Source organism: Gasterosteus aculeatus, chromosome 14 (assembly GCF_964276395.1).
Source record: "Gasterosteus aculeatus chromosome 14, fGasAcu3.hap1.1, whole genome shotgun sequence".
Lineage (NCBI taxonomy): Eukaryota > Metazoa > Chordata > Actinopteri > Perciformes > Gasterosteidae > Gasterosteus > Gasterosteus aculeatus.
Genome location: NC_135702.1, coordinates 7,776,964 through 7,801,255, shown reverse-complemented (window position 1 = coordinate 7,801,255; position 24,292 = coordinate 7,776,964). Strand labels below are relative to the sequence as shown.

The window sequence follows — 24,292 nt, the reverse complement described above, 5'->3', positions numbered from 1 at the left end:
CAAAACGAGTCACGAGTGCTGACCACATAAAGTAACTTATGTAGGAAAATATACAAAGTGTGAAAATATATGAGGCACATGGGATGCAAAATATAATATTTTTAATACACAATAAATTAATTATACCAGGTGACAATTTGAGAAGACAGAAAAAATATATATATATTTATTTATTTCCAATGGCACATTTTTATCTTCCTTACCTTTATAATCCGATAAAGCCCATAAACAGACATCGTATTGCCTTTAATAAATAATGTACTATTATCACATTGTATACAGTTAATCTTCTGACGACAAACAGCAATGCACAAACAGCAATACTCGGGCACGTTTTAGAAGATCATGTGGAGACACAGCAGAGATATCAAAACACTGGTATTTAAGCCACAGTGAACCAAACATGGGTGGGTTATGGCTATTTTTTGACAGTGGAACCAATAAATCGTATTTTCTGACATACTTATGCTGGTAGATATTTTTGTATCCATCTGTGGAGATTAGAAGATTTAATTAATCTAGAATTACTGCAATCTAGATCAGGTTCACAAACCCCTATTAGGCTTTGTTAGATCTCGGGAAACCAATTTAAAGAAGGACATCGAGGTGTCCAGCGCATTGTTTCTGGAAATACACTTTGCCAATATGTGTTAATTATCAGCAGAACAAACGATTACCTTCAACGGTGTTGCATTAGCAGCAGAGGATGGTGTAAACATTCACGCGTAAAACTGAAACCATCTGCCTGGCTACATACTACAGAATAGCTACCACTGAACTGACCGTTTATGTATTAACCTCACCCTTTTTGCACTTACTAGACAGTGAAAACCAGACAAGGGCTCCGACAAGATGAGAGACGCACGTAGGTGGTAAGACGCAATGCACAGAAACTGTGTGAGGAGGTGTACAATAGATACATCTAGTGACCATTTCAACCTTGCTAAAATCAGAGGCCCCCAAGGAACCGGAGAGCCCCGGATCTGATTTAACAAGCTAAACACAAGAGGGCGTCTCTTTCCAAGGGAAATAGGTTAGCCCATCGAGGCGGAGGCTGCTTTCTGTGCACAAACTAGCTTTACACAAAACTAAATGTCACAGAGAAAAGAGTCAAAGCTAAAGTGAACCTGTGATACTGACTTAAGCCTCAATTGAGAGTTCAAGTGTTTTGCACGCAGAGCTCTTCTTCAAAAGATATAGACATGAATGAAGAGAAATGCACTGTTACTCAAGGAAAATAACAGCAATCATTGTCAGACTGGTTGCTAAAAGTTTAGGCGTGTCAAAATAACAAACTAGAGCAAACTAGAGACAAGGCAACCAAGATCAGCAGGACGAAGAAGGGCAGAAAAACGTTAAACTGATGTCAAAGTTGAGGTGGGAAAGAGAAGTGTGCAGAGAGAGTTGGGGCACCAGTATGGCCGTTTGTTTACAGAGGAAAGGGACTGGACTTGATGCAAACTATGTGCAAACATGCAAGGCTTCACAGAGGTCACAGGTTCAGTCTGGAAATCCTGCGAGCCACGAGGCAAACCGGGGAACAGGACCATCGAGGCTCAGAGACGAGATATCCTCCGAATGGCTACTGAGACGCGAACCGCACATACGACGTGGACACAACCTCCTCTGAAAGCAAATAATCTCATAATGCCCGACGGTGATATTACCGAAATATATCCAAGCAGATGTTTAGACACGTTAGCTACAAATTCAGCGAAAATAACAGCAATGTCGAAAATATATTCAAGTGCATCACGAGAACTCAATCAACCCTATCAGAAGAACAATACCGTGACGCAATTTGGTTGCTGTATCCCTGAAAAAACAGTTGAATTTAAGGCAAAACAAATCACATCCTGAAGCATTAAGGGTACATTCACTAGGTGAACAATTAACACTTTCAAATGAAATTCACTGGCAACAATTGCGTCTCCCGAAGATGAGAGGAGAGGAGCAACTGAAAACAAGAATAATTACCAGTTGTCTTTTGAGTACTTAACAATCACTGCATTTGATTTACATGTATTCCTTTCCTCTAGGATAAATTACTGTTGTGTGTGTGGTTGTGTTAGTATCTTGAAGCGATCAACCACAGAGATGAGATGTGCGAACAGCTGCAGCATCACTTGTTTTCAATGAGCGTTTGCACTTTATTGACCAAGTCTCGAGCCATCATCAGGACCTGCGGAACGTTGTGTCGCTCGGCCATTTCTGAGAAGAGAATTGTAACATCCAAGAGGTAAAATGCTTTGTAATATTTATAATAATCAGTAGTTTATTTTTGGGGTGAGTGGAATTTATATTTTGAAATGATTTTACTGAATTTAATGAATTGGCAACATTGTTTTCCTTGTATTTTCCTGTATTTTCTTACCATTAAAGAACTTGATGATGTCTGTAAAGTCCATATTATTTTCCAGGATGATGTCTCTGTACATCTCCACAAGTGCCAGAGCAATGAAGAGGACAAAGTGATCAGAGGAGGTGTACTTGGCTGCCCAGATTGTTTCCCAAACAGAGTACACGTCATCATACACCATTTCTGTGCGAAAAAAAAAAGACAAACAGGTGAGTTGTACAAATTTCAAAATGCTCTTTTACTGACAACTCAAGTAAATCTCATGGGTTTGCCGTCACCTCTTTTGAAGTCAAGTAGAAACCAGCGGTAACAGAAGTAGAAGTGAGTGTAGTCTCCGTTCTGCTGCATCAGTTCAAACAGCTCAGAGTCCAGGATCTATTCATTGAAAAACAATACAAATGCTATTTTTATTTTACGACTTTTTGTTGTATATGCATGCAGGCGCACACGAGTCGGTGCACATACATGTACATACCTGGATAAGAGAACGCATATTGGCAAAGTGGGAGTCCATCGCACCGCCATGTGGAAAATTCTGGTTCATCCTCTTCATTAATTCGGTAAAGCAACTAAATGCCATGACCTCTGTGAAGCGCACGCACAAGAAAGAAGGACTATTAGCCACTCATGTGCATTGAGGCAAAGGGTCGAGTTTTCTGTCACTGACCATCGTCCAGAATAACCAGCAGAGGAGCCAGCAGATCACACATGCCTTGGACGTAACCCGTATCCAGATGCTTCCACACGTAACTGCAAAGTCAGCCAATTAGTTTTTTTCAGACGTGATGGTTTTTCGGGGGTTAGACATAAACGTCGGGGAGACATTTACCACACGGTTACCTGCACATGATGTTACGCAGCTTCTCCAGGTTCTCGGGAGTGAAGTACCAATACGCTCGGTCACAGCGCCGGACATCTTTGTCAATGCGATGTAAATTGATCAAGTACATGTCCAGTGTTTCTTGCTGCGAAATACAATGGAGAATTCTGTAAGCGCGCTGGCGATCAAAAGAAGAGGTGTGTCTTGCGTGTCGTGCGTGATGCTTACGGAATAGGTGGGTTCTTCCGAGGGGACGTCGCGTTTCGTGTCTCCTCCCGACTCTGCGGGCTCGGGTTCAGCGAGCGCGATGTCCATCTCGGGCTCCTCTTCGGAGAGGCCCGGGTCGGTGCCCTCGGGGCTGGTGTTGCACGCCGAGTCCAGATGGCGATCTAGGACGAGGTCCTCCGATGCCATCTTCCGTCTCTGCGCAGGGGGGACAGGTGGAGCAGCGAGACCCGCCAGAGGCCTGGCCTTGATGTCATCTGAGGTCACGCACGTCCCTGCAGGAATGTCCTCCATTTCCAGGGCCGAAGGAGAGTCATCCGAATCCGCCGCGTCCGGAGACTGCCGGGAGTGGGACGGTAACGAAAGGCTGCCCCTCGACGCCGACTGGAGGGCATTCAGGACCTGCCTGACGGGCGATTTTGAACCAGGTTTCTCGAATGGAATTTCTGCGGCTTTATCTTTTTTGATTTCCGCCAATTCACAGGCGGTTCCTTCAGCATCCTTTCTTTCCGGCCACGTGATGCAGGCCTTTTGTTCAGAAGCTGGCTCCGATTTTTCAGAAGTCTCTTTCGTCTTTCTTTCATCCTCTGGATTAACCTCTTTTTCTGCTAAAGGACGACGTGGCGGCTCCACTTCCACATCTTTGCTCTTGTGTGCTTGAAAAGTTAAGGTTTGCCCGAGTGGAGGTGCTTGAAAATATTCATTATGAATCTCTGTTTCTAGCTTTAGGATGTTAGTGCTCTCTGGGATACTTCTTAAATTATATTTTGTGTCGACTGCTTTGAAATCTTCAGATTTCTCAGATTTTCGTTCTTCTAATTCAGGTTCTTCCTTTGATTCGGTTGTCAACTCACTGATTCCACTGTCCTTGACCATCTCACCTTCTGAAACGTTCTCCATTTTTGCCTCCGAAATCACAGCTTTGGCTCCCGGCTCCATCGTGTCCTCGCCTCCTGACTGTGATCCAGTTGTGGGTTTTTCATGTAAGACTTGTTGTGATGCTTCCGACGGCTGAGAGGTTGCCGCTCCAGCGGCCGTCTCTGTTTCTAGGGGGCTGTTTGCTGAACTCGGATGTTGAGTTGACGCACCTGGGGAGGAGGGGCTGTCCGCAGTGCCACTTGTGACGTCTTTTAGTGGAGTGCTTTGTTGTGCTTCTCCTTCCCCGACTTTGAGCTCGGTCCCAATCTGATCCACTGCCTCAACCAATTCAGATACCTGCTGACCACAGGAGAGGCGTCAGCATGCAATGCATTCTGAATCCTGGACCAATGAAACGGACCAATGCTGAAGAAAACATTGCAGAAATCTATGAATGATGGGATGGAAAGGCTCTGAAGTTTCGCAGGCATTCGTGGTCCCTGAGAGGATGAGCCCTGGTAAAGCTTTCACTAATCCTGTGAAATAGCTCAACAACTATTTGCTGAATAGACACAACCTTTTGTGTAGACAGTCAACGTTTCCCAATAACTGTGGTATTCCCCTGACATTTTGTGTAGTAACATGTCGTAAACTATGAAATGGATTATTTAGGACTCTGGCGTTTCATCAAGCGCCATTATGAAGGTCACACACTTTCGGCCAGTTTGTCCATTTCTTTGATTTATGACCAGATAATGTAGAAACTGAAGGGAACACAACTCAATGAAGGCCGCGCCATGCATTACACTATAATTGTAATGAAAAATAGCAGTGTAGGGTAACACCAGGATTACACAAAACAATGGTGTGCTTTTGTATTTTTATCTAAACATCAGTGCTGTTGAGATTACCTGTGTGCCGCTGCTGATGGAATCACTTTGTGTGTGAGTATTCGGTGGATCTGAGCTGCTACTTAGAGACGACTGCAGTGGAGAAAAGCACCACAAGAGAGAAAAAAACCTGTCAACTTGCTTGTAAATGACAGGATATTATAAACAGCTCTCCTCCGTATATTTCATATGTATGTGTGTGTGTTTCATGGTTATATACAATGCAGGATATCTTATGCCAAAAGGTCAAACTTGCATCGGTGCTGATGGTGGAGTCCCGCTGCACTGGCCCTTTTTCCACACTGCCGCCGGACAAACATCTGGCGAGGGCCTCGGCGTGTTTCTCCCTCTCCCTCTGCACGACTATGGCCTCGCAACCCTTCCACTCCTTCATGGTCTGCTCGTACACAGTCCGCATCTGCTCATCAATCTGAAACCGAACCCTCGCGTTAACACGCGCGGACAGCGTCCCCCTTGTGGCGTGTGTGTGAACTTTACAGTCGGACCATCAAAACGTCTGACGGAAGGTGGAAATACCTCTCGCCTGCATGTCTCCGTCATGGTAAAGCGGTAGTGTCCCAACAGGAAGGGCCAGACCTCTTTGCGTAATGAGGGAGCAACACCACCGAAATACACAAGCCTGTGTATCTCCTCTTCCTCATACGCCTAAACAAGGATTTTTTTGTAATGCTGACTGTTCACGAGAAACATTTAATGGTCTACTTAATTGAATTCAAAATAAATCTTATGGCCAGGTGTTGCAGTGTAAATCTTACAGAGCTGTCCTTGAGGAACCGGCCCCAGACCTCCACAGAGAGTCCTCCGTGGGCGTCGCATGGCACATCCGGGTCAACTATAGTGGTGTTGACAAGGGCAGAAAGGTGCGTACGAACTGTGGATAGATGACGGCAGTATGCAAGCCCTGGATGACAACGATAGAAGTTTTAATTTTGACAAGAGCGCTCGTTTCATTAGGAATTAAATTCTTCCCAAAAGAATCAAAGTCAACCGACGGTCCTTTGTTACTTACATCCATAGAAAGCACGGGAGATTATCTGGTACTTCATGGTGTCACAAAGGAGCTTTAAGGGAGCCCTGGTAGGAAAGGAATGGCACTGTTCAACTGGATTAATCAGAATTTATATTCGGGCCTGGACGTAGGTAATGTTTACCTTTCCTGGTTGCAGCCGTTGGGCAGGGAGCCATCGGAGGAGCCGTTCTGTGAGCAGGAGGAGCATGAGGACTTTCTGGCCGTGGGTTGCCACAAAGTAACGCCCTGGTCCATCAGCTCCAGGGCCACTGCACAGCGGGGTGGCTTGTATCAGTGCTACCGTCATTATCATAGTTAAGTGAAACCCGATGAAATTACGATGGACACAATGGGACACACAGGCACCAGATAGGCAAAACAAGGACATGACGTGTAGCAGCTTAATACCAGAGATAAATAGTGGAAAGATATTACTATGATATATGACTGAGGAAAACAGGTTTATCCAAACTGAAAGGGACTAATCGGTGTTTCAGTATTAAGAGAGTAATGCAGTTGAGGATGCACTCCCTGGCTACGTTTTATTAGATTAAGACAGTGAGACAGAAAAGGAAGATTAAAGACACTCACTGAACTCCATCTGATTGCCAGGAAAGATGATCCGAAACACATAATCGGTTGCTTCGTCCTCTTCCTTGTCGGACACAGAATCACACGAGCCGTGTGGACTCCTATTTCGCAGTTTAGGGAAAACCTTTCCCTGTAAAGTGGAAAGGCGGTGATTCGCCACAGATTGTGATAAGGGGTCGTAGCTGGAGGTGAACGCAGCATTAATGCAGAAAGGAAAACAAGACGCTTGTGAAGTGCTTTTGCTGTCCTCCGTTCACGCTGACCTTTCCTCTCTGATTCCAGAGCGGTGGATCCAGCTGTCCGTGAGGTAGCAGGCCGGTCTCCAGGCAGGTCAGGAATTGGAGGAGATGGCCTCCTTTGGGGAAATGTAGAGGAGGACGCTGGATCCCATCTTGGCTCACCAAAACCACCGTCCCCCCACTGTTCACTGGATTGAAAACAAAATCATTTTTAAAAAGTCTCTCCTATCTCCTAACTCCTAAAAACACTTTTTTGGTGACGCTTAAAACATTGAGAGGGAATTACTGTACCTTGCTGATGACAGTGGAGATACACAATGTCCTCTAAACGAATTGTCATGGCATAATCCCAATAAACACTGCGAGAATTAGGAGAAAAAAGGAGCCGTGGAGTAAACAATGCAATAATAAAAGTGTTTTTTTGTTGATTGGGTTCCATGTGCCAAACCTTTTCTCAGAATCCAGCTCCCCCACATTGCCGTTCATCAGCTGATTGGGTGTCCATTTCAGCGTCATGACGTCTGCGGTTTGATGTAAAGAAAGGTAGCCCGGGATGGCCTCCATGTCGTCTCTCTGCAGACAAAAGCAAGAGCTTTAAAAGCACGCCGCGTCCGCCCGCGCTAGAACAGACGCGCCCAGGTCCCGGGAAAATAAACAAGCCTCTCTTAAAGGATTACGGTTGTATTTCGAGACGTAATGAAAAGAAGAAAAAAAAAAACACACACCGGCTGCACCAGCACATTGTTCTTCCCGAACAGAAGTGTTGCTCTGGAGTTTTGGTGCAGTGATTCCACATAGTCCCTCACCCACATGAGAGGACGATCGTCCATGCTACCGCTGGATTGTCTCTTCTGGATCTGTCACAGGTTGAGAATACGTCAGGTGTATCGCACACAGTAGTTAATAGCGGATTATTTGCTCAAGTATTCTTCGCTGTCTAACCAGGGCAGGCCGTCTCGAGGGCGAATCCTGCCGACAGTGGCCGCTGTGGATGCGATGCCGCTGCACGAGCTCGTCGGCAGACGGGTCCGTCCAGAAATGGTCCGCAGTCTTGACTTTGGTGTACTCCAAGGCGCAAGGCCCAACTGTGAAACGAGGTCAAACACATTTCAATTCGTTCAGATACGGCGAGGCAGTGCGGTGCACGAGCGGGTTAGAGCGGCTAATAAATACCCAATAGAGATGCAAGAATTGGTCCATCCACAGGATCCATCAGCATGGCTTCTTTCTCATAGAAGGCACTGCAGGAGACAACATTCATAACATTTTAGGATGTTTTAACAAAACTTCCGTAAGAATACCGTGGCTTTAACCACATAATATGGAATGTGTGTATGATAGGAGAAAAGCTGGAAAGATTAAAGCTGCTTTGAATAAAAGCTGATATCAGTTTTTACAGAGAAATACTGTAAAATCGTAGTATAGTATTGAATGAAGGATACAACCATCAATAGCAATTATTTTAGCTTATAATTGCATTGAATGATACATAAAAATACCCGCTATTCTCCACCAAGTACAGGACAATCTTGTCTAGGAGCTTCTCCATCAGTGCAGTTCGGATCCAAAGGTGTTTCAGGGCCTGAGGGGTGAGGTTGGCCAACTTGGATTGACGACTGCGGTCATTACTGAGTGAGGAATTGTTCTGCTTGCTGAAAAATAGAAGAGAAACCTTGTGGAACAGACGCTTAGGACAGGACAAGGCGTTAGGATGCATTATGGCACATAAGTGGAGCACAAAGGGGGAGACATACACGCATACATAAAGAAACAGAATGCATCTCATTTTGTGAACCAGCCTTGCACAAGCGGAAGTAAACATCTCACTTGTTTTCGATGAGCTGCTCCACCTCCTGGACCTTGTGGCAGAGTTCCTCAGCAGGCAAAAAGGTTTTTGCCGCCTTCATGAAGAGTGATGCAACCTTGTTACTGCAGAGCAGACCTGCAATACGCCGCTTCAGTCCATGAAGCATGCAGGCCTCCACTACAGCTACACGGACAAACACACACAGATCAACCATTATTTGATTAAAAAAAAAAATCGATTCAATTTTGTCCATGTTTTTGTTACCTTAAGGTGGAATTGTGAATTTGCCCTTGGGTTTGTTTTATTTCATGAGCGAGATATAGTATCCTTTTTGTGAAACCCTCAAGTTTGAATCTTTTTTTTTTAATAAAAAAATGTAAATAAACGATGAAAAGCAAGCACATATTTGCACATGTAGAAACAGACTAAAATCTGCCCAACACAGCGTTGCTAGGATATGCAGAATGTGAATCACACACGCCTCACTCCCGGTTTATATTAACACCTTTGAAGAGTGTTTGCGTACTTTGGTACGTATCCACCCAGCCACCTTATTAAATATGAATGGACATGATGACTAATGGCATCATGAAAATAAATTGCTAGCATTCGCATTGCTTGAACAGGCTGCAGGGAGCAGTTTTTCCCTCTGATGATGAACTCACTGGTAGGTGACGACTTGACACGGACTAATGTCAATGAGGTAGTAACAACTACTGTGGCTGATTGATTAAAGACAGCATGTGCTGTTATCTCCCAAAGTGAACACAACAATTTTAGACCAAAAAGAGGTTTTCTAAGATGGACAAAACAAAATGTGTCTATTTACTGTAGCGTCCCCTTCTTTACAGCCCCTACCGATTCCTAAGCAAAGCTTAGAGAATACACCCTGAATTTAGGAACATACCTTATTGTGCAATGCAATCACAAAATACATTTACCGCAGAAGGATATGATGTGGCTGCTGTCTGCGTGCACAAATTTCCTTGTGACGGCCTCCTCCATAATTTGTTTCACCTAATAGAGAAAGGTACACGGTGAGACAGGACTTGGTTTGTTTCACACGGTCACAGAGAGAACGAACAAGAAACAATGGGGGGGATAAGTGAGAATAGGTCCTGATGAGTAACGCATGAGCAGCACAGTCACACAACACACTCATGTGTCAACCATACAGACCGAATGATTCATTAAGTCCTTAAACTCATGTGTACTACTTAACATCCTGACAAAACGTTATTGATCTTCTGGGAATGTTACAAATGTGATGCATAGGGCTTTCACTATCAGATAGTATTATTTTCTTCATAGTGCATCTTTAAGGTGCATTCCAGCAATCTAGTAGTGGACTTAAGTTGGATAATTTCCTTTTTTTATTTTGAAATGTTCATAACCAAAGCAGCAGGGGCCGCAATTTACCCCGTAAAGCAACTTGGTATCGTCTCAGTGTTTATAGCGAAGGATATTAGTCGTCTCCAAGTCAAGAAGTAAAATGTCAGTTCCTTTAACCGGCTCATGGACTGTCATCATCATCATCGTCACAGTCATCATCGATCGATACACTTTTATAGACTGACCTTTTATTGTGGTAGAGCTTGTTGCTTTAACAAATGTACCTTGAAAAACAAATGTTCTACAAACTATTGAAGTGTATTGATAAGCAATGCAAAACTGCATTGTAAAACTGGCATGAGAGCAGAATCCCATAATTGCAGAGGGGATGTCGGATGCCCACAACATGTTTGGTTCCCTGTTCTTGTTTAAAGAAAAGAAAGCGGCATTATGAACCTGAATAGAACATCCTAATGATACGAATCCGCCTGTGCTTTAAATCTGCACACCACAGCTGAGCCCCTCCTTGCTGCAGGATCCAGCAGAGAGACATGGATGTTTGAGAGGCAATGAGTCACAGGTGAGGGGGAGCACGGACACGATCAGAATGGAAGCACCGGTCTTCCTCGGCAATGAATAAAACATGGAGTTTTTTCCCCCCTTGGGGAGTCGGGGAGTCACTGAGCAGTTTGGAACACTCCGAGCTGTGCTGTCTTCAATTTGGATGTAGATTAATATCCAAATGGATACTAATTCAGTCACAATCAGCCAGCTTAGGTTGGACTTTTTTTTGCATTGCAAACGGTAATGAAACTGTTAGAAGAATAAGATGGTGTGTTGTAGAAAACGGTTTAACCATGATTTCTTCAGATGGAGAGAGAGAGAGAATATATAGAAAGAAAAGCATCATGTACACAGCTCCTAAAATTTGCAGTTTTTTATAAAAATATAAAATCATCTTCACTACCCCCATCATCATCATCATCATTCTCATCATCATCATCCTCACTATCAGCGTCAGCATCATCTTGCATAGCCTTTAAGTCATGCCATGTTCCTGGCTGCCTAATTGCATCCGCTTATATTACACAAGCACAATGGTCCATAATGGTAAATGTCATGATAAACAGGCCTGTGGCGTCGTCACGATGCCCACATAAACACGCACATACAGACACATCCAGTAAACACAGCGCCTGTAAACATAAACGGATTCAGGCGCAAAAGGCAACGACATCCAACGCACCTCCTTCTTCACATTGCGCAGCAGTTTCTGACGCGTCTCTGCCTCTGTGACGGGAGAACACACACACGCACAAAAATAAGAACAGAATGGGGATGCTGTGTGAAATAATCTGGTTCACAGGCTCGCGACAAGGGGGAGAAATAAAAAAAGATAACAGCGGCGGCAGATGAGGGGCCTCATACCTCCCATCGCTTCGAGAAGGCTGCAGCGGCGGACACGCGCGGCTTTTTCCTCTGCGGGGGTCTGCGTGAGAGCGACGAGGACAACGCTGCCGGTTGGACACAAACCAATAAATAAAATGCAGAGATGCGCGATGCGTTCTCAGCAGAGGGTACTAAACCCCATCTGTCACCTCTCAGGGAACCAACACCCCTTTAAAGTCACAGTAGCCCTGCGCGCCGCACGCATGGAGCGATGGGGACGGGGACACCTTTATTCTGCACGCCGTGCGTAACGCTTACGTAAAGGGGCGTTTTTTTATTGATTATGCAGAGGCTGATAAATACACGAGGGTTACAGGTAATGATGAATTGTCACAGTTACTAATCAGGAAGTGATTAGAGAATAACAGATTAATTATATAGCGCGTTTATAAAAAGCCACCCCACGATATGGTTGTGTCATCTAATACATTCCATTATTGTAAAACACTTGTATACAACTTACTTTGGCAATACGGACTTCTTCATTGTGATCATGCCAATAAAGACTATTTTACATTTGAATCATGTTACCCCTATGTTTGGGGGTAACATGATTTATAACATTTATTGAGATAAATAGATTGATGTTCAATAACCAGACAGGAAGGTCGGTTTTTGATCATGCACGACAAATAAAATATTCACCGTGGTAATGAAAACATTTGATGTAGAAAGCTAGATGACACACAACATGAAGTTTTCTGAAAATACATCCGCTTTGAATACTTCTTAAACTTTACCTTTATATAAACACATACTCTCTGTCTGTGACATTGTTATGTTATATTCGTAGGTTTTACCCCACAATGCTCCAAATCATTGAGCAGGACTAGTGGAATTAAAACTGCATTAACAGTTTAAAACTAACAAAATATGTAAAAAGGAACTTTGTGAATTATGTGTTTTATTGTATTTGTTTTATCTACTTAGACTACATCCACATACAGTAACTTAAGCTGCACAGTGCACCTAGCAAATAGCCTCTTTCTATTTGCGAGTTGGTCCGACGATATGGTTGCCTAGGATGGACATCAAGGAAACAAGGACGGAAGTGGACAAGGAGGCACAGAGGAGGGTGTGTGAGTGTTGGAACACGGCACTGCTTTGTTCAACAGTAGGGGGGGACAGGCGAGCGCACAGTTGCTTTGCCCGAGTCGGTGAATACAATCTACCAGGGCGGGCAATCCCGTTTTTTATTTTATTTTTTTATATCTCTGTCAAGCTGTGTCTTAACGTATCTTTCAAATATCTGTCTTTCCTGGAGCCTCGGGACTTGTGAAAAGGGATGTCAAAGCGAGTCCGAAGCAGAGAGGTCTGCGCTGATTGCAGTGCCCCGGGTATGATGTCAGACGAGCTAGCGTTAGCCGCGCAGCTAACCCGCTAGCCCTAACGTTGCGTCCAGCTAGCTAACCCACTAGCCAACCCCGACGAAAATACGCACTAGCAAAGAGCTACACGGGTATTTGTCAGGGGAGGGGGGGTTAATGCTGTTAACACGAGTCCCCCCTCCCGTGGAAACCTTTTTATAAAAACGTGTCGTTGTCTGTGTTTAGTCTGTGCGGCGTTGATCACGTTACCTTGTCTGCGTCTCAACTCTCTGCTCGAATTGCCCTCGAGCGAAGGTTTAATGCACATTGGCTGGTTAATGTGCCCCCACTCGCTCGCTGGGGCTTAATTTTAATGAGCTAAAAACGTTGTCGCGCAACAAGCCCGCGCGCCTGGTTTGCATTTGTGATGCGACTAGGAAGCAGCTGAGCTGTTTTGGATGCTGCTGGGTGAATGTCCTCGTGTGGTTTAAAATGAACGAATCGACACAACGTTAACTGTTTGTTTTTTTTGCCCCCCCGTTAAAATCTTATTCCAGAGCCACGGTGGGCCTCCGTCAACAGGGGCGTGCTGATCTGCGATGAGTGCTGCAGCATCCATCGAGGTCTGGGGCGACACAGCTCTCAGGTCCGACACCTGAGACATTCTCCATGGCCACCCTGCCAGTTACAGGTGAGGAGACGGGCACACCTCCCAAATACCCCCCAACACCCCTCAGCACGCCCCCCAAATACCCCCCCACCACCCCTCAGCACGCCCCGATGCAACTGTGATAGTGGAGGATGTGGACGTGAAATGGAGGTGTTTGTCTTCACGTTTTCAGATGGTGCAGACGCTTTATGGCAATGGAGCTAATTCCATATGGGAGCACAGCCTCCTGGACCCTTCTTCTTCAATGGGGGGGAGACGCAAAGCCAACCCTCAGGACAGAGTTCAGTAAGTGCTTGATATAAAGCTCTATTGGCATTATTGATTTTTCACGGTTCAGGTCAGTGAACATGCAGAATTGGCCCTTTGTACCACGATGAACGCCACTCGTGTGCAGTCATTCTCAAGTAACTGTAAGGAATGGAGGGACGTGGTCACATGCAGACGGGAAACACCACCACCGATGCCAGCGCTATATCCAACTCCATTTACTTATGAACAGGCACATCAACAAACATTTAGCTGCTTTTTTTTTTTCTTCCCAAAATGCCTTTTCAAACAAACAGTATGTACTGACTCAGAAGACCAAAACCAACACCCTGATGTGATGCAGTCATCCACTGCCTGGTATAAACACTTGGGCCGGTCTGGTGTGGCTAGCGCAGTGAAGATAAACAGTCGGCCACATGTAAACACAGCCACGCTGAACACACTGGGAGTAAACGCATACAGAAAACGGCACCGAACGGAGGCAGCTGTCCTCGGGCCCTAACAGAGGATTCAAGATCAATGCCTTCCTATCGGGTGTTTACATCGCACACAGGGCTGTAAGGGCTGAATCAGGAAATAAAGCCGTGTTTCGACAGTTAACTTCTGACTGATTTTAGTACCAGTAGGATAGTTGCAGGTTTGAAAAGACAAGTCGCCTTTGCAGGGGATTGTAGTTTCTGATTGTTCAGGAACTATTGGGGAAGAGTTGTGTAATTGGCCGGAAAGTCAGACCCTGCAGCTGCTCCAACTTCCTTCATTCACCAAATAAGGAAGTATTTTTCATTGTCTGTTAACTTTAAAAGCACATTCTGTGACCGGCTTCCACACTAACGTAGTATTCTGTAGTGCCCATTTGTCTTCTATATCTGTACACAAGTTATTTGTTCAAAAGAAGAGATCTTGTGTTTGATTTCAACGTTAGACACCAGGAGATCCTCCGTTCCGATATGTTCCCCGGTAGATGTTTGTCACATTCTCATCAAACATATGAGAACGCGAGGCGGTAGTCACTTTAAAATAGCAACTGTTGTCCAGATTTTGCGTTTTCCTGGTGTTCGATGTGAGCGAGTCTTGTTGTTTCCAGCCCCAATAAGACCGAGTTCATCAAAGCCAAGTATCAGATGTTGGTGTATGTCCATCGGATGCCTTGTCGGGAGGATGACAGTGTTACCGCAAACGACCTCAGCAAGGTAAGAAATGGTTGTTTTTGAATTCCACTTGCGATTATCAAACTTTTTTTAAATTTCCAGCAGGGAAATCCCATCTGTCACTCAGTTTTGGGCGGGTCGATCCGATCTGTGATGTTTGGATCCAATCAAACTACGTGTTGATCTCCTTTTCAGCAACTCCACTCCAGTGTTCGGACTGGAAATCTGGAGACCTGCCTACGGCTCTTATCTCTGGGAGCACAGGCCAACTTCTTCCATCCAGTGGGTGTCAGGGAACAAGCCAAAAAGAAAACCCACCTATTTTATGAGTTTGCACGGTTAACATTGACACAATGCTGACGCGTTCTCATTGTTTTGTTTGGGACGACAGGAGAAAGGGAACACTCCGCTACACATAGCAGCAAAAGCAGGACAAATGTTACAGGCTGAACTGTTGGCGGTTTATGGAGCTGATCCCGGGGCCCTGGACTCCAGTGGAAAGACCCCCATTGATTATGCAAGGTAAAATGCAAGGCTATTAATTCTGCTTATCATTTTTAACAGGTTGTACCAGATTGTAAGTTCGCACCAACACCGTGTCGAGTTAAGAACACCACGTTCTTCTAGAGGCGCAGCATTCTAGATCTCACGGGGTTGAAGACCGTGTTAAAATCTCTGTGAGGTAGAAAACATGGCCAACGGCTTTTACTGTTCGCATGACTAACCTTAAGCGTGGCTGCAAGCGTCGCCTGAGCAGACGCAGCCCAGCTCACGAGTGGCAGGAAACGATGCACATCCTTTGCAGATTGAACACCGTTGTACACAGAGGAAAAAACAACTGCATGTATTAATATATTTCAAAGTTATGAGGAAATGCTGTATTTTCGGACTCAAAAGGGAAGTAACGTAAGCTTAAAAAAATTCAACAAAGCCGCTAGAAAACGCCCAGTTACCCGTGAGCAGAAATATTCTGCATGCCGTGCACTACAATGAGCGCTACACTCTGAGCCAGCGGCAGTCCGTTAGCCTGAGAAATCCAATAAGAGCACCAGCAGCCAATGGAGGACGGAACGAATCATTTGCACAGTTTTCTCGCCAAACTACTTTATAAAAAGTTGGAACCAAGACCTGGGCAAATCCCCCCCCCTCTGAACCGAGGCCTATTCCTCAATCATAAACCTTTTATTCCTAATGTGTGCAGACAAGCCGGCCATCAGGATCTGGCGGAGAGGCTGGTGGAGATCCAGTATGAGCTCACTGACCGCTTAACGTTTTACCTGTGTGGCAGAAGACCAGGTAGGAAGCACAGCTGCTGCAGATCTGACGTGTTTCTCTTAATCTATTGCGGCCGTTAACTCTGGCGTTCTTGTTTTGTCGTAGATCACAGAAACGGACAACACTTCATTATCCCGCAGATGGCAGACAGGTAACGGATATTTTCATCTGCCCGTCTTCACCGTCCGTTCTTGCGAACGCGATACATCAGCAAAGCTTGGAGGGAATCCCTCCTATTTGCGTCAGGTTGAACTCAATGAACTGAACTGAATTTAGATTTTGGGTGGTCAAACACAACACATTGTGGCTCCTAACTGACAATTTCACCCAGATGTCTAATATATTGACATTGAGACATCGAAGTAAACTGAGACTTGACTAGTTGGCGTGGCAGTTGAAGTCATATTTGGATTTTGTTTCGCACCTCCTTGTTTTGCAGATCGTTTAATACTCAGTAAGAAAAATGGTGATACAGTAAGCTCCGACTAGCTAGCTACTCGCCGATGCTATTTGTTGTACTTAAAATAATTACAATCTTATGCTTATCACATCCAACGCTGCATTCTTTTGATGGATAAGAAATAAGTAAGTATGTTTTGCCGTTGTTTCCTCTTTGTCGGTGTGGAACCGGCTGCCAGAGAAATGATCGATTTGTGTCGCATTGTGTTTGCTCAGCAGCTTGGATTTGTCCGAGTTTGCAAAAGCTGCAAAGAAGAAGCTCCAGTCGGTGAGACATTTTGACGCGTGATAAAAGGTTCCAAGAGTCCCAATATTTACTATTTGAAAAGTGAGAGAAATTCTGCTTCATTTTTTTCCAGCTAAGTAACCATCAGTTTGAGGAACTCGCCATGGACGTTTACGATGAGGTGGACAGAAGAGAAACGGACGCAGGTAAAATTGCAAGCATTGTAAAATTATGCAAACGAATAATTCTGTTTATGCCTGTATTTTGATTTAGATCTCATATTTATCTCCTTAAATTGTCTTCAGTGTGGTTGGTTACGCAGAACCACAGCACTCTTGTAACGGACACCACAGTTGTGCCTTTTCTGCCCGTCAATCCCGAGTACTCCTCCACCAGAAACCAGGCGAGTAACCGGACCAGCACTAACTCTAACACTAACTTTAACTTGTTGTTTAAATACTGGACTCAACATTGATGCCATATGTGTTTGCCCTTTTGTATGTTTGGATACATTTATGCTCGCAGGGTCGTCAAAAATTGGCGAGGTTTAGTGCTCATGAGTTTGCCACCCTGGTTATTGATATTCTGACGGATGCTAAGCGGCGGCAGTGGGGAAATTCCTGCGACAGTCCCAAAGGTACAACATATAATTCTGTTTTTATTTTGAGTGGATCTGAATTGCCTTGTTAATATACTTTGTTTTATTCATAGCATTTACACCTAAGAGAATACTGAGAAAAAGCTTTGAACCCTGAGGTGGTTGTTGCAAGATTCAGGAGGCCAGTGTGGAATTTAGCATATAGATGTTGACCGTATGGTTCAGCTATATAGGTCACAACAGGAATGTAGACCACACTTCATTATGTTTGTACACATAGGTACCAAATACGTATTTAAACGTGAAATGATTCTGTAATGATAGCAGATCACATCACACACTTTTTGATAGTGAGCTAGAGCTGATTTTTCAGTCAAATTGAAATAAAATAAATTTCTCAGCAATTTGACATATCCAGCAGCCTGTAGCCAGCAGGGCCTGTTTGATCTCTAATGCTTTTTGTTTCTGGTGGTGTTTCTGCAGAGAGCGTGGAGTTGATCCTTCAAGGAATAGACAGTCGCCATAACAGTGAAAGCCAGGACAACGACCAACCCGATTACGACAGTGTGGCATCCGACGAGGACCCGGTGCAGGAGGCCACCTGCGGGGACAGCTGCAATGATAGAAGGACCAAGGTTAATGACTTGAGATATTGAGATATTAGCTAGAACGTCTTCCGCTTAATGGTTTCGAATGGATCTAATGCCTCCCCCTGCGTCACATGTTCTCCCCCAGACTTCTGAGTCATCTGACCTCTCTGATGGACCAATCACAGTGCAAGAGTTCCTGGAGGTGAAGAGCGCCCTCAACGCCTCAGAGGCCAAAATACAGCAGCTTCTTAAAGTCAACTGTCACCTCAGCGATGAGCTGCGCAGCATGCAGAGCAAGGTATGTAAATACTGGTGTAATCGGTGTGGGAATCGCACTGCGGATCATGTCCACGTTTATGTTTTGCAGGCGTGTGTCCAAATGAAGCGTCACAGCGCAGGATTTGTGGTTTGATACTCGCTGGCATTGATCTCCTGTCTTTCCTCTCTGGACTAGATCCTTGAATGTTTCTGACGTAACGTCTTCCCCTCTCAGAACTATGTGTGAATAATACAGCCCATCAATATGTAGTTGCATAGAAGACAAGATTTTTACCTTTTTAAGTAGATGAAAGTGAAATAAAAGGTCACGGCAATCTACATTTTTATTGCAATCACTCACTACTGCAGAGAAAATGGCTGCCATGTTACTGGAGGGGGTTAAGTTCCTCTTATGATTCATCTTTGGACTTCCTCTGCTTCGCTGCCCAGTGAAATGGCCAAACACAATCGGGTGTTTTAGTTCTTTGTGGTCTAAACCAGAGGAAGGATTCAGAAGTTGTATATGTCAAGAACCAAGTAATAATCAACAAATGGTAACCACAGTGGACATTATGATCAGTCATTGTAAATATTTAAAGACCATCACATTCCAGACAACTGCATAATGTAGACAGTTTCTGGAGTGTGATGGTTCTGGAGTTTGGGAGAACGCCCTCCGTCATCAGCTCAGCACTCCGCATTACAAAACCGTCATTCAATTAGATCTGCGACGCCTCCACAAAGCACGTAGCAACAACACGCAAACCGTCTCAACATATTTCTTTGGTCCAGTTATATTGCTTTCAGGTCCTTATTTGTTTGTAGTTCAAGTCCTGTTTTAGTCCTTCTCTGTTAAGATCTCTGGAAACAACGTCCTGGTTATCCAGTTTAGTTTGTTTTTCTGCCTTCTGCTTTCAATGTATTTATACTTCATACAGACAACCACAGATCAAAGCTGATGATCTGGTGAATTTTTTTTTTTGCATTTGTCTTATCTTATGGGCCATTGAAAATATATTGTTTATATAAAAAAAACAATGGAGATTTATTTATGATGGACCCATTATGGGAGACCGCAGCATTTGATTTGGTTTTCTTCCTCCCATCCAAACTCTCCAGAGTCAATTCTAATTGTCTCTTCGTCTGGCTGAGAGACCGTGTCATCACAACGCGCTGCTCTCTTGACAACATAAGTCACGTAATACTACAGGCTGCAACTGTTGACTGAAAACAACCAATATTGTTCCCCGTTGCTCTATTCAGTTTCTGGAGTAAATAAGGGCCACCCCCCCCATGTGCAGCAGTTTCTCAAGGGTTCCTCTTCAGAGGTGGTTGTCAGCACTTTTGTCAAAGACTCAAACTTTTCCTTGTGAGTGAAACACAGAACAAAAGAGGTGCCTAAGAACTCGACCCACAGGAACTGCACTTCTCCCAGAGGCGCATCTGCTCTATTATTGATGTCTCTGCAAGCTTTTTGTAAGGTTATCATCACCCTCCCCCCCCGCTAGAGTTGACTTGAAAGCCATTTTGTTCTCTGCAGCTGAACTCCCTGCAGAGTGAAAACACGACGCTGCGATGGCAACCCCCCGGCGGACAGCAACCCCTCCAGGGGCCCTCCGGTCGACAGCCACCCCCCCGCGGAGGTCGCGCCATGTCCATGTACGAGACGGGCTCGTCCCCGAGGCCTTACCCCAACCGGGTCGAAGCGGCGAGCCGCCGCGACGACGGAGTCGTCTTGCAGCCCATCCCGATCAACGTAAGCACGGCGGCGCCGACGTTCTAGCTGGATTGTCATCACGTAACAGAGAAATGGTGCCTGGCTTGGGGCTGGCTTTTTTTTTTCCCCCATTGATTTCATTCATTGATTGCATCTCAATAGAGTATGCTGAACTTGGTTTGACCCCCACTTTCTAGATTGGGAGGGGTCCTTTGGGGACGGCTGCGTCCTCCCTCCCTACCTTCCCCTCTTCCATGTCCTGGTCGTGGGATGAGCGGTCTCGAAGGGTTAAGTACAGAAGTCCCGTCCCGTCCCCCGGTTCAGACACAGACCCTCGGGGACGGTGAAAACTGTCCCCCTGCTTCACCCTCGCAGTCTCTTCTCTCCTGACCTGTGTCTTTTGTAAACTGCTTTATTTATTGAGCATCGCCTGCCTTCCTGCATGCACAACAGTGCCTCTGCTTCAGTTGTCTGGACGGGTCCAGAGCTGCTTTGGCTCAAAGGACACAAAAGAAGTGATGTTGGCTGTTTTTATGAATGATGAGACGGCGGAGTCCAAAGATGGATGACATCTGGCTAATCACAGAGTGCTGGTTGATCCCAGCTGGCTGCGAAGTGCACCCAAAGTTTACATCAGGACTTCATCGCTACTAATCGCATCCACTCCACTGCAGGCCTGTTACACCACAACGGCCTGGTTGTCTCTTTCTCTTCATCTGCTTCCAAACCAAATGTCTGATGGTATGAACTGTCGGAAATGCATGATTCTGATTCGTATGTCCCGACAGTTGCTGTGGTAACAACGTGTGTGTGTGTGTGTTTGTTCTAGCCAAACACCCTATATGCTGTATTTGACTGACTGTAATTGGCTGATGTCTCTTTAGGGCTGCAGTCTGGAAGCTCACAGTATGATGCTGGAGAGCGATTACGACACCACGCCAAACCACTCCGAACTGGAGGACACTGGGTGAGAACATTGGCGCACACTTTGTACCCACCGAATGCAGAGAAGGCACTGATTGCAACACTTGCTGTCAATTATTTTTGATTTTAGGCACTATTTTCTTCGTAGTTAGTTAGTAAATATACATATTCATATCTAATAGTCACTTTTATGTTTTCACCAATCATACAGCCCAAAGAAACAATCAGTTCACTTTTTCAGACATTTATTAATGTCTGAAAAATGAAATCATATTTTCTTTGTGTTTTCGTTGCTGAAGGTGATTACATCATCGTAGAAGACTGAGGAGGAAGCTTGACTAACATTAGCTCAGGTGCTTAGGAAGAGTCTAGGGAGTAGGACTAAGTTCGCATATCAGCTAATATCTAACTTGCAACTGTCTCAAGTAAGCTGCAGGTTGCAAAAAAATTTAAAATTCCCATAATCCACAGCCCTAATCAGTGCTGCTTTGTTACAATTGCAAATTAAAGACTGCATTTCTGCAGGAGTATAGTTAGTTATTTTGGGTTAGGGTTAGTATAGTTTTTTTGCTTCATTCACACTCCAAAATCCAATACTACAAATATTACTACTTCTTTATTTTTAAAGTACATAAACCTAGGTGTGTACGTATTTTTCTCTTTTCATTTACAGCAGCCCTCTTCCAGCCTCTGAAGCAGTGGAGCCAGGGGAGGAGGGAGAGGAAGACGCCACCCTGCCGTGCACAGAGGACGTCATCTGCAAGACGGAGCAAATCACTAAGAACATACAGGAGCTTCTGAGAGCTGCACAGGAGACCAAACATGAGAGGTAGGTAGCATTTGATTGGTATTATTACCACAAAGTATCAAACGTATCAAACGTGACGACCCCCCCCCCCCCCCCCGTCAGCCGGTCACCTCGCCCGACCACTAAAACCTGTGTTATTGGGCCATGCGGCGGAATACAACATTTCAGATTAGAAGAAAACATGCAGTTTCTCGGTACTCAATTCATAAATGGTGTTTACTGTTGGCACATGGCTCTTCTCATGACGGGGCGTGTGCTGTCTGCGGCCGTTGTCTTGCATTGATGTTTCTGAGCACCCATTCAGGCTTTCTCCCCCTCTCCCTCCTGCAGCTTCCTGCTTTGTTCAGAAAAGATCTGCATGGCTGTGACCGAGATGGCCGCCCTGTTTCCCAAGGTAAGGTACTCCCTCCAACAATTAAGGGATTTGTTGTTGGTTTAAACACAGCCAAAGGGCTTGTTGTATGTCCACGCACACAAAGCCCCTCGACCACAAAGGGGGTTTATTTACGGAGGTGGTCGTGTCGAGCCTTTGCTGAGTCTCCCATCGTCCCTCCTTCTCCTCACAGCGGCCGTCCTCGGAGACGGTGCGAGGCTCTCTGTGCCTGCTGACCTCCAGTGCCGGCCGGCTCCACGGAGAGTGCCAGAAGGCCGCGGAGCACGACCCCCGCGCGTCGGACATCCAGCTGGTCACTCAGCAGGTCATCCAGTGCGCCTATGACATTGCCAAAGCTGCCAAGCAACTCGTCACTGTGACAACCAAAGAAAACAACAACTAGTTTAAAACGTGAAGACAATCCCAAATACGCCCAGAAGTATTTATCAAATAACTTGCTCATTTCAATTCAGTCAGTGTTACCCAGCATTTTTTTGTGTGTGTGTGGGTGTGGGTGGGTGGGTGGGTGGAATGACAACAGCAAGAGGTTGAGCCTTCCACATCGTGCTTTTCCACGTAGACGTCATCGTCTGAGCCCCTTGAGGTCGGGTGTCTGGCGTGCCGGTGAAGACTAAAGCCGCGAGACACCCGGCCTCCCAGCTCATAAAAGATTCATACCAGTGTCCAGCGTAGTTTCCCTTTGAACCGTTTTTAAAGATATTTAAGATGCAATGACAGTATTTTAATCTTGAACCATAGTTCTACCACTTGCTTGAGTTCAACTGTTTGTTTAGTGAGCAAACTGTGGTCTTGAAAGTCCCTTCAGTGCATTGAGCTCCATGTAAGGCCGTCGGTACCAAGTGTGCGAACCATCATTCCATCCAGCAGCTGAATTTACTGTTCTGCAAAGTATCAGCAGTTATAATGTTACAACCATACTTCTGATAGTGTGTGTGTGTGTGTGTGTGTGTGTGTGTGTGTGTGTGTGTGTGTGTGTGTGTGTGTGTGTGTGTGTGTGTGTGTGTGTGTGTGTGTGTGTGTGTGTGTGTGTGTGTGTGTGCGCGCGCGCTGTTGTCACAGAAATGGCCTCAATGGCCGCGTGTGAAATCCCTTTTTCTTTTTTTTAAATCAATTTTAAAAGCATTATGCAAATATATAAGATGTACGTATCCATGTAATTCTTTATCAAAATAACCCAAATGCTATTCTATTTATAAACTGTATGTCATACCTCTAAGAAAAGATCAATGTTTATTTTCATAAGCTTCTGTTTAACATGATGCTCCTCACAGACCAACTTTTCTTCTGAGGTTTGGGACGTCTCAGCGGGCCACTTGTGCTCTGTGGTTATTTGGTGTGGTGCTGTAACTCCAGTGTGTTCGATGCTACCTGTGGTCACATACGGTTTACATGTGCTGTTTTAAGTGACTGCGCCCACTGAGGTCCTGTACCTGTTGTAGAACTTTAGCTCTCAAGTGTCGCCTGTTTGTTGTGAGCCAGATCAGTTTCAACCGGGGTGGAAAGAGAACCAGAATACGCCGCGTGAGGGGAGAAAAGTTCATTCTTTTAATTAATTGTTCAGTTCTAAATGAGTGAGGACAGAAAAAAAAATCTTCTGTACATATTATATACAAAAAAGCACAACTTTACTCATGGTCCACTGTTTTGTGAGCTTGTAACCTACGTTGCACTGAATTTGCATTTGTTTTGGAGGGGGTTTTTTCACAAATATTTTTTTTTTTTCCGAAGTACTTTTTGTACTTCTGCAAACTAACTTTCAGTAACTAGGTAACGTCCCCTTTACTCCCACTTCATCTAAATTTAGCTAACATTAGTTACCAGACCAAGTAAGACTACTTTATCACAACTACTTGCGGAAATGGATTAAGCAATGTGTGTTTATAGATGAAAATAATGTTTTATTTATCATGTCAAAATGTAAAAGTCACTATTTAGGACTCTGTCGTATTCGGTTACTTTCCACCTCTGGTTTCAACCTGGCATTGCATTCCCTGTACAGACTGCCTCCCTGCCTTAGGTTTAAATAAAATATCACTCATACCTCAACCAGC

The 24,292-nt window shown here is 44.9% G+C and overlaps 2 protein-coding genes across 10 annotated transcripts; one reads left to right on the top strand and one right to left on the bottom strand.

Moving 5' to 3' along the window:
- Positions 1 to 79: 79 nt before the first annotated feature.
- sgsm1b (small G protein signaling modulator 1b) lies at positions 80 to 13,305 on the bottom strand. Of its 6 annotated transcripts, XM_040197264.2 has the most exons (26): positions 13,178 to 13,303; positions 11,580 to 11,665; positions 11,398 to 11,441; positions 9,761 to 9,836; positions 8,840 to 9,002; positions 8,512 to 8,664; positions 8,186 to 8,253; positions 7,955 to 8,097; positions 7,738 to 7,869; positions 7,461 to 7,585; positions 7,304 to 7,371; positions 7,037 to 7,200; positions 6,774 to 6,903; positions 6,325 to 6,451; positions 6,183 to 6,247; positions 5,929 to 6,074; positions 5,690 to 5,818; positions 5,409 to 5,582; positions 5,174 to 5,245; positions 3,408 to 4,622; positions 3,200 to 3,324; positions 3,027 to 3,109; positions 2,835 to 2,944; positions 2,638 to 2,734; positions 2,375 to 2,542; positions 80 to 2,211 (listed from the first exon to the last, which is right to left on the bottom strand). In XM_040197264.2, the coding sequence occupies exons 2-26, from the start codon at positions 11,584 to 11,586 to the stop codon at positions 2,123 to 2,125; spliced, it is 3,873 nt and encodes a 1,290-aa protein (XP_040053198.2). In that variant the 5' UTR covers positions 11,587 to 11,665; positions 13,178 to 13,303; the 3' UTR covers positions 80 to 2,122. The 6 variants fall into 6 exon arrangements, with proteins under 6 accessions (XP_040053198.2, XP_077943948.1, XP_040053199.2 ...); XM_078087822.1 differs by lacking the exon at positions 13,178 to 13,303 and having other exon boundaries at positions 11,580 to 11,805; XM_040197265.2 differs by lacking the exon at positions 13,178 to 13,303 and having other exon boundaries at positions 3,408 to 4,619; positions 11,580 to 11,805.
- On the top strand, positions 12,656 to 24,287 carry git2b (G protein-coupled receptor kinase interacting ArfGAP 2b). 4 transcript variants are annotated; one of them, XM_040197270.2, is made up of 20 exons: positions 12,656 to 12,937; positions 13,465 to 13,598; positions 13,750 to 13,862; positions 14,929 to 15,034; positions 15,188 to 15,274; positions 15,384 to 15,514; positions 16,194 to 16,288; positions 16,373 to 16,418; positions 16,946 to 16,994; positions 17,086 to 17,158; positions 17,258 to 17,355; positions 17,478 to 17,589; positions 18,034 to 18,185; positions 18,286 to 18,438; positions 19,939 to 20,154; positions 20,313 to 20,402; positions 21,000 to 21,082; positions 21,713 to 21,868; positions 22,178 to 22,241; positions 22,414 to 22,729. In XM_040197270.2, exons 1-20 carry the CDS (start codon positions 12,886 to 12,888, stop codon positions 22,621 to 22,623), a joined length of 2,220 nt encoding a protein of 739 aa, XP_040053204.1. In that variant the 5' UTR covers positions 12,656 to 12,885; the 3' UTR covers positions 22,624 to 22,729. The 4 variants fall into 4 exon arrangements, with proteins under 4 accessions (XP_040053204.1, XP_077943953.1, XP_040053203.1 ...); XM_040197269.2 differs by having other exon boundaries at positions 12,690 to 12,937; positions 16,943 to 16,994; positions 22,414 to 24,287; XM_078087827.1 differs by lacking the exon at positions 20,313 to 20,402.
- The last annotated feature ends 5 nt before the right edge of the window (positions 24,288 to 24,292 follow it).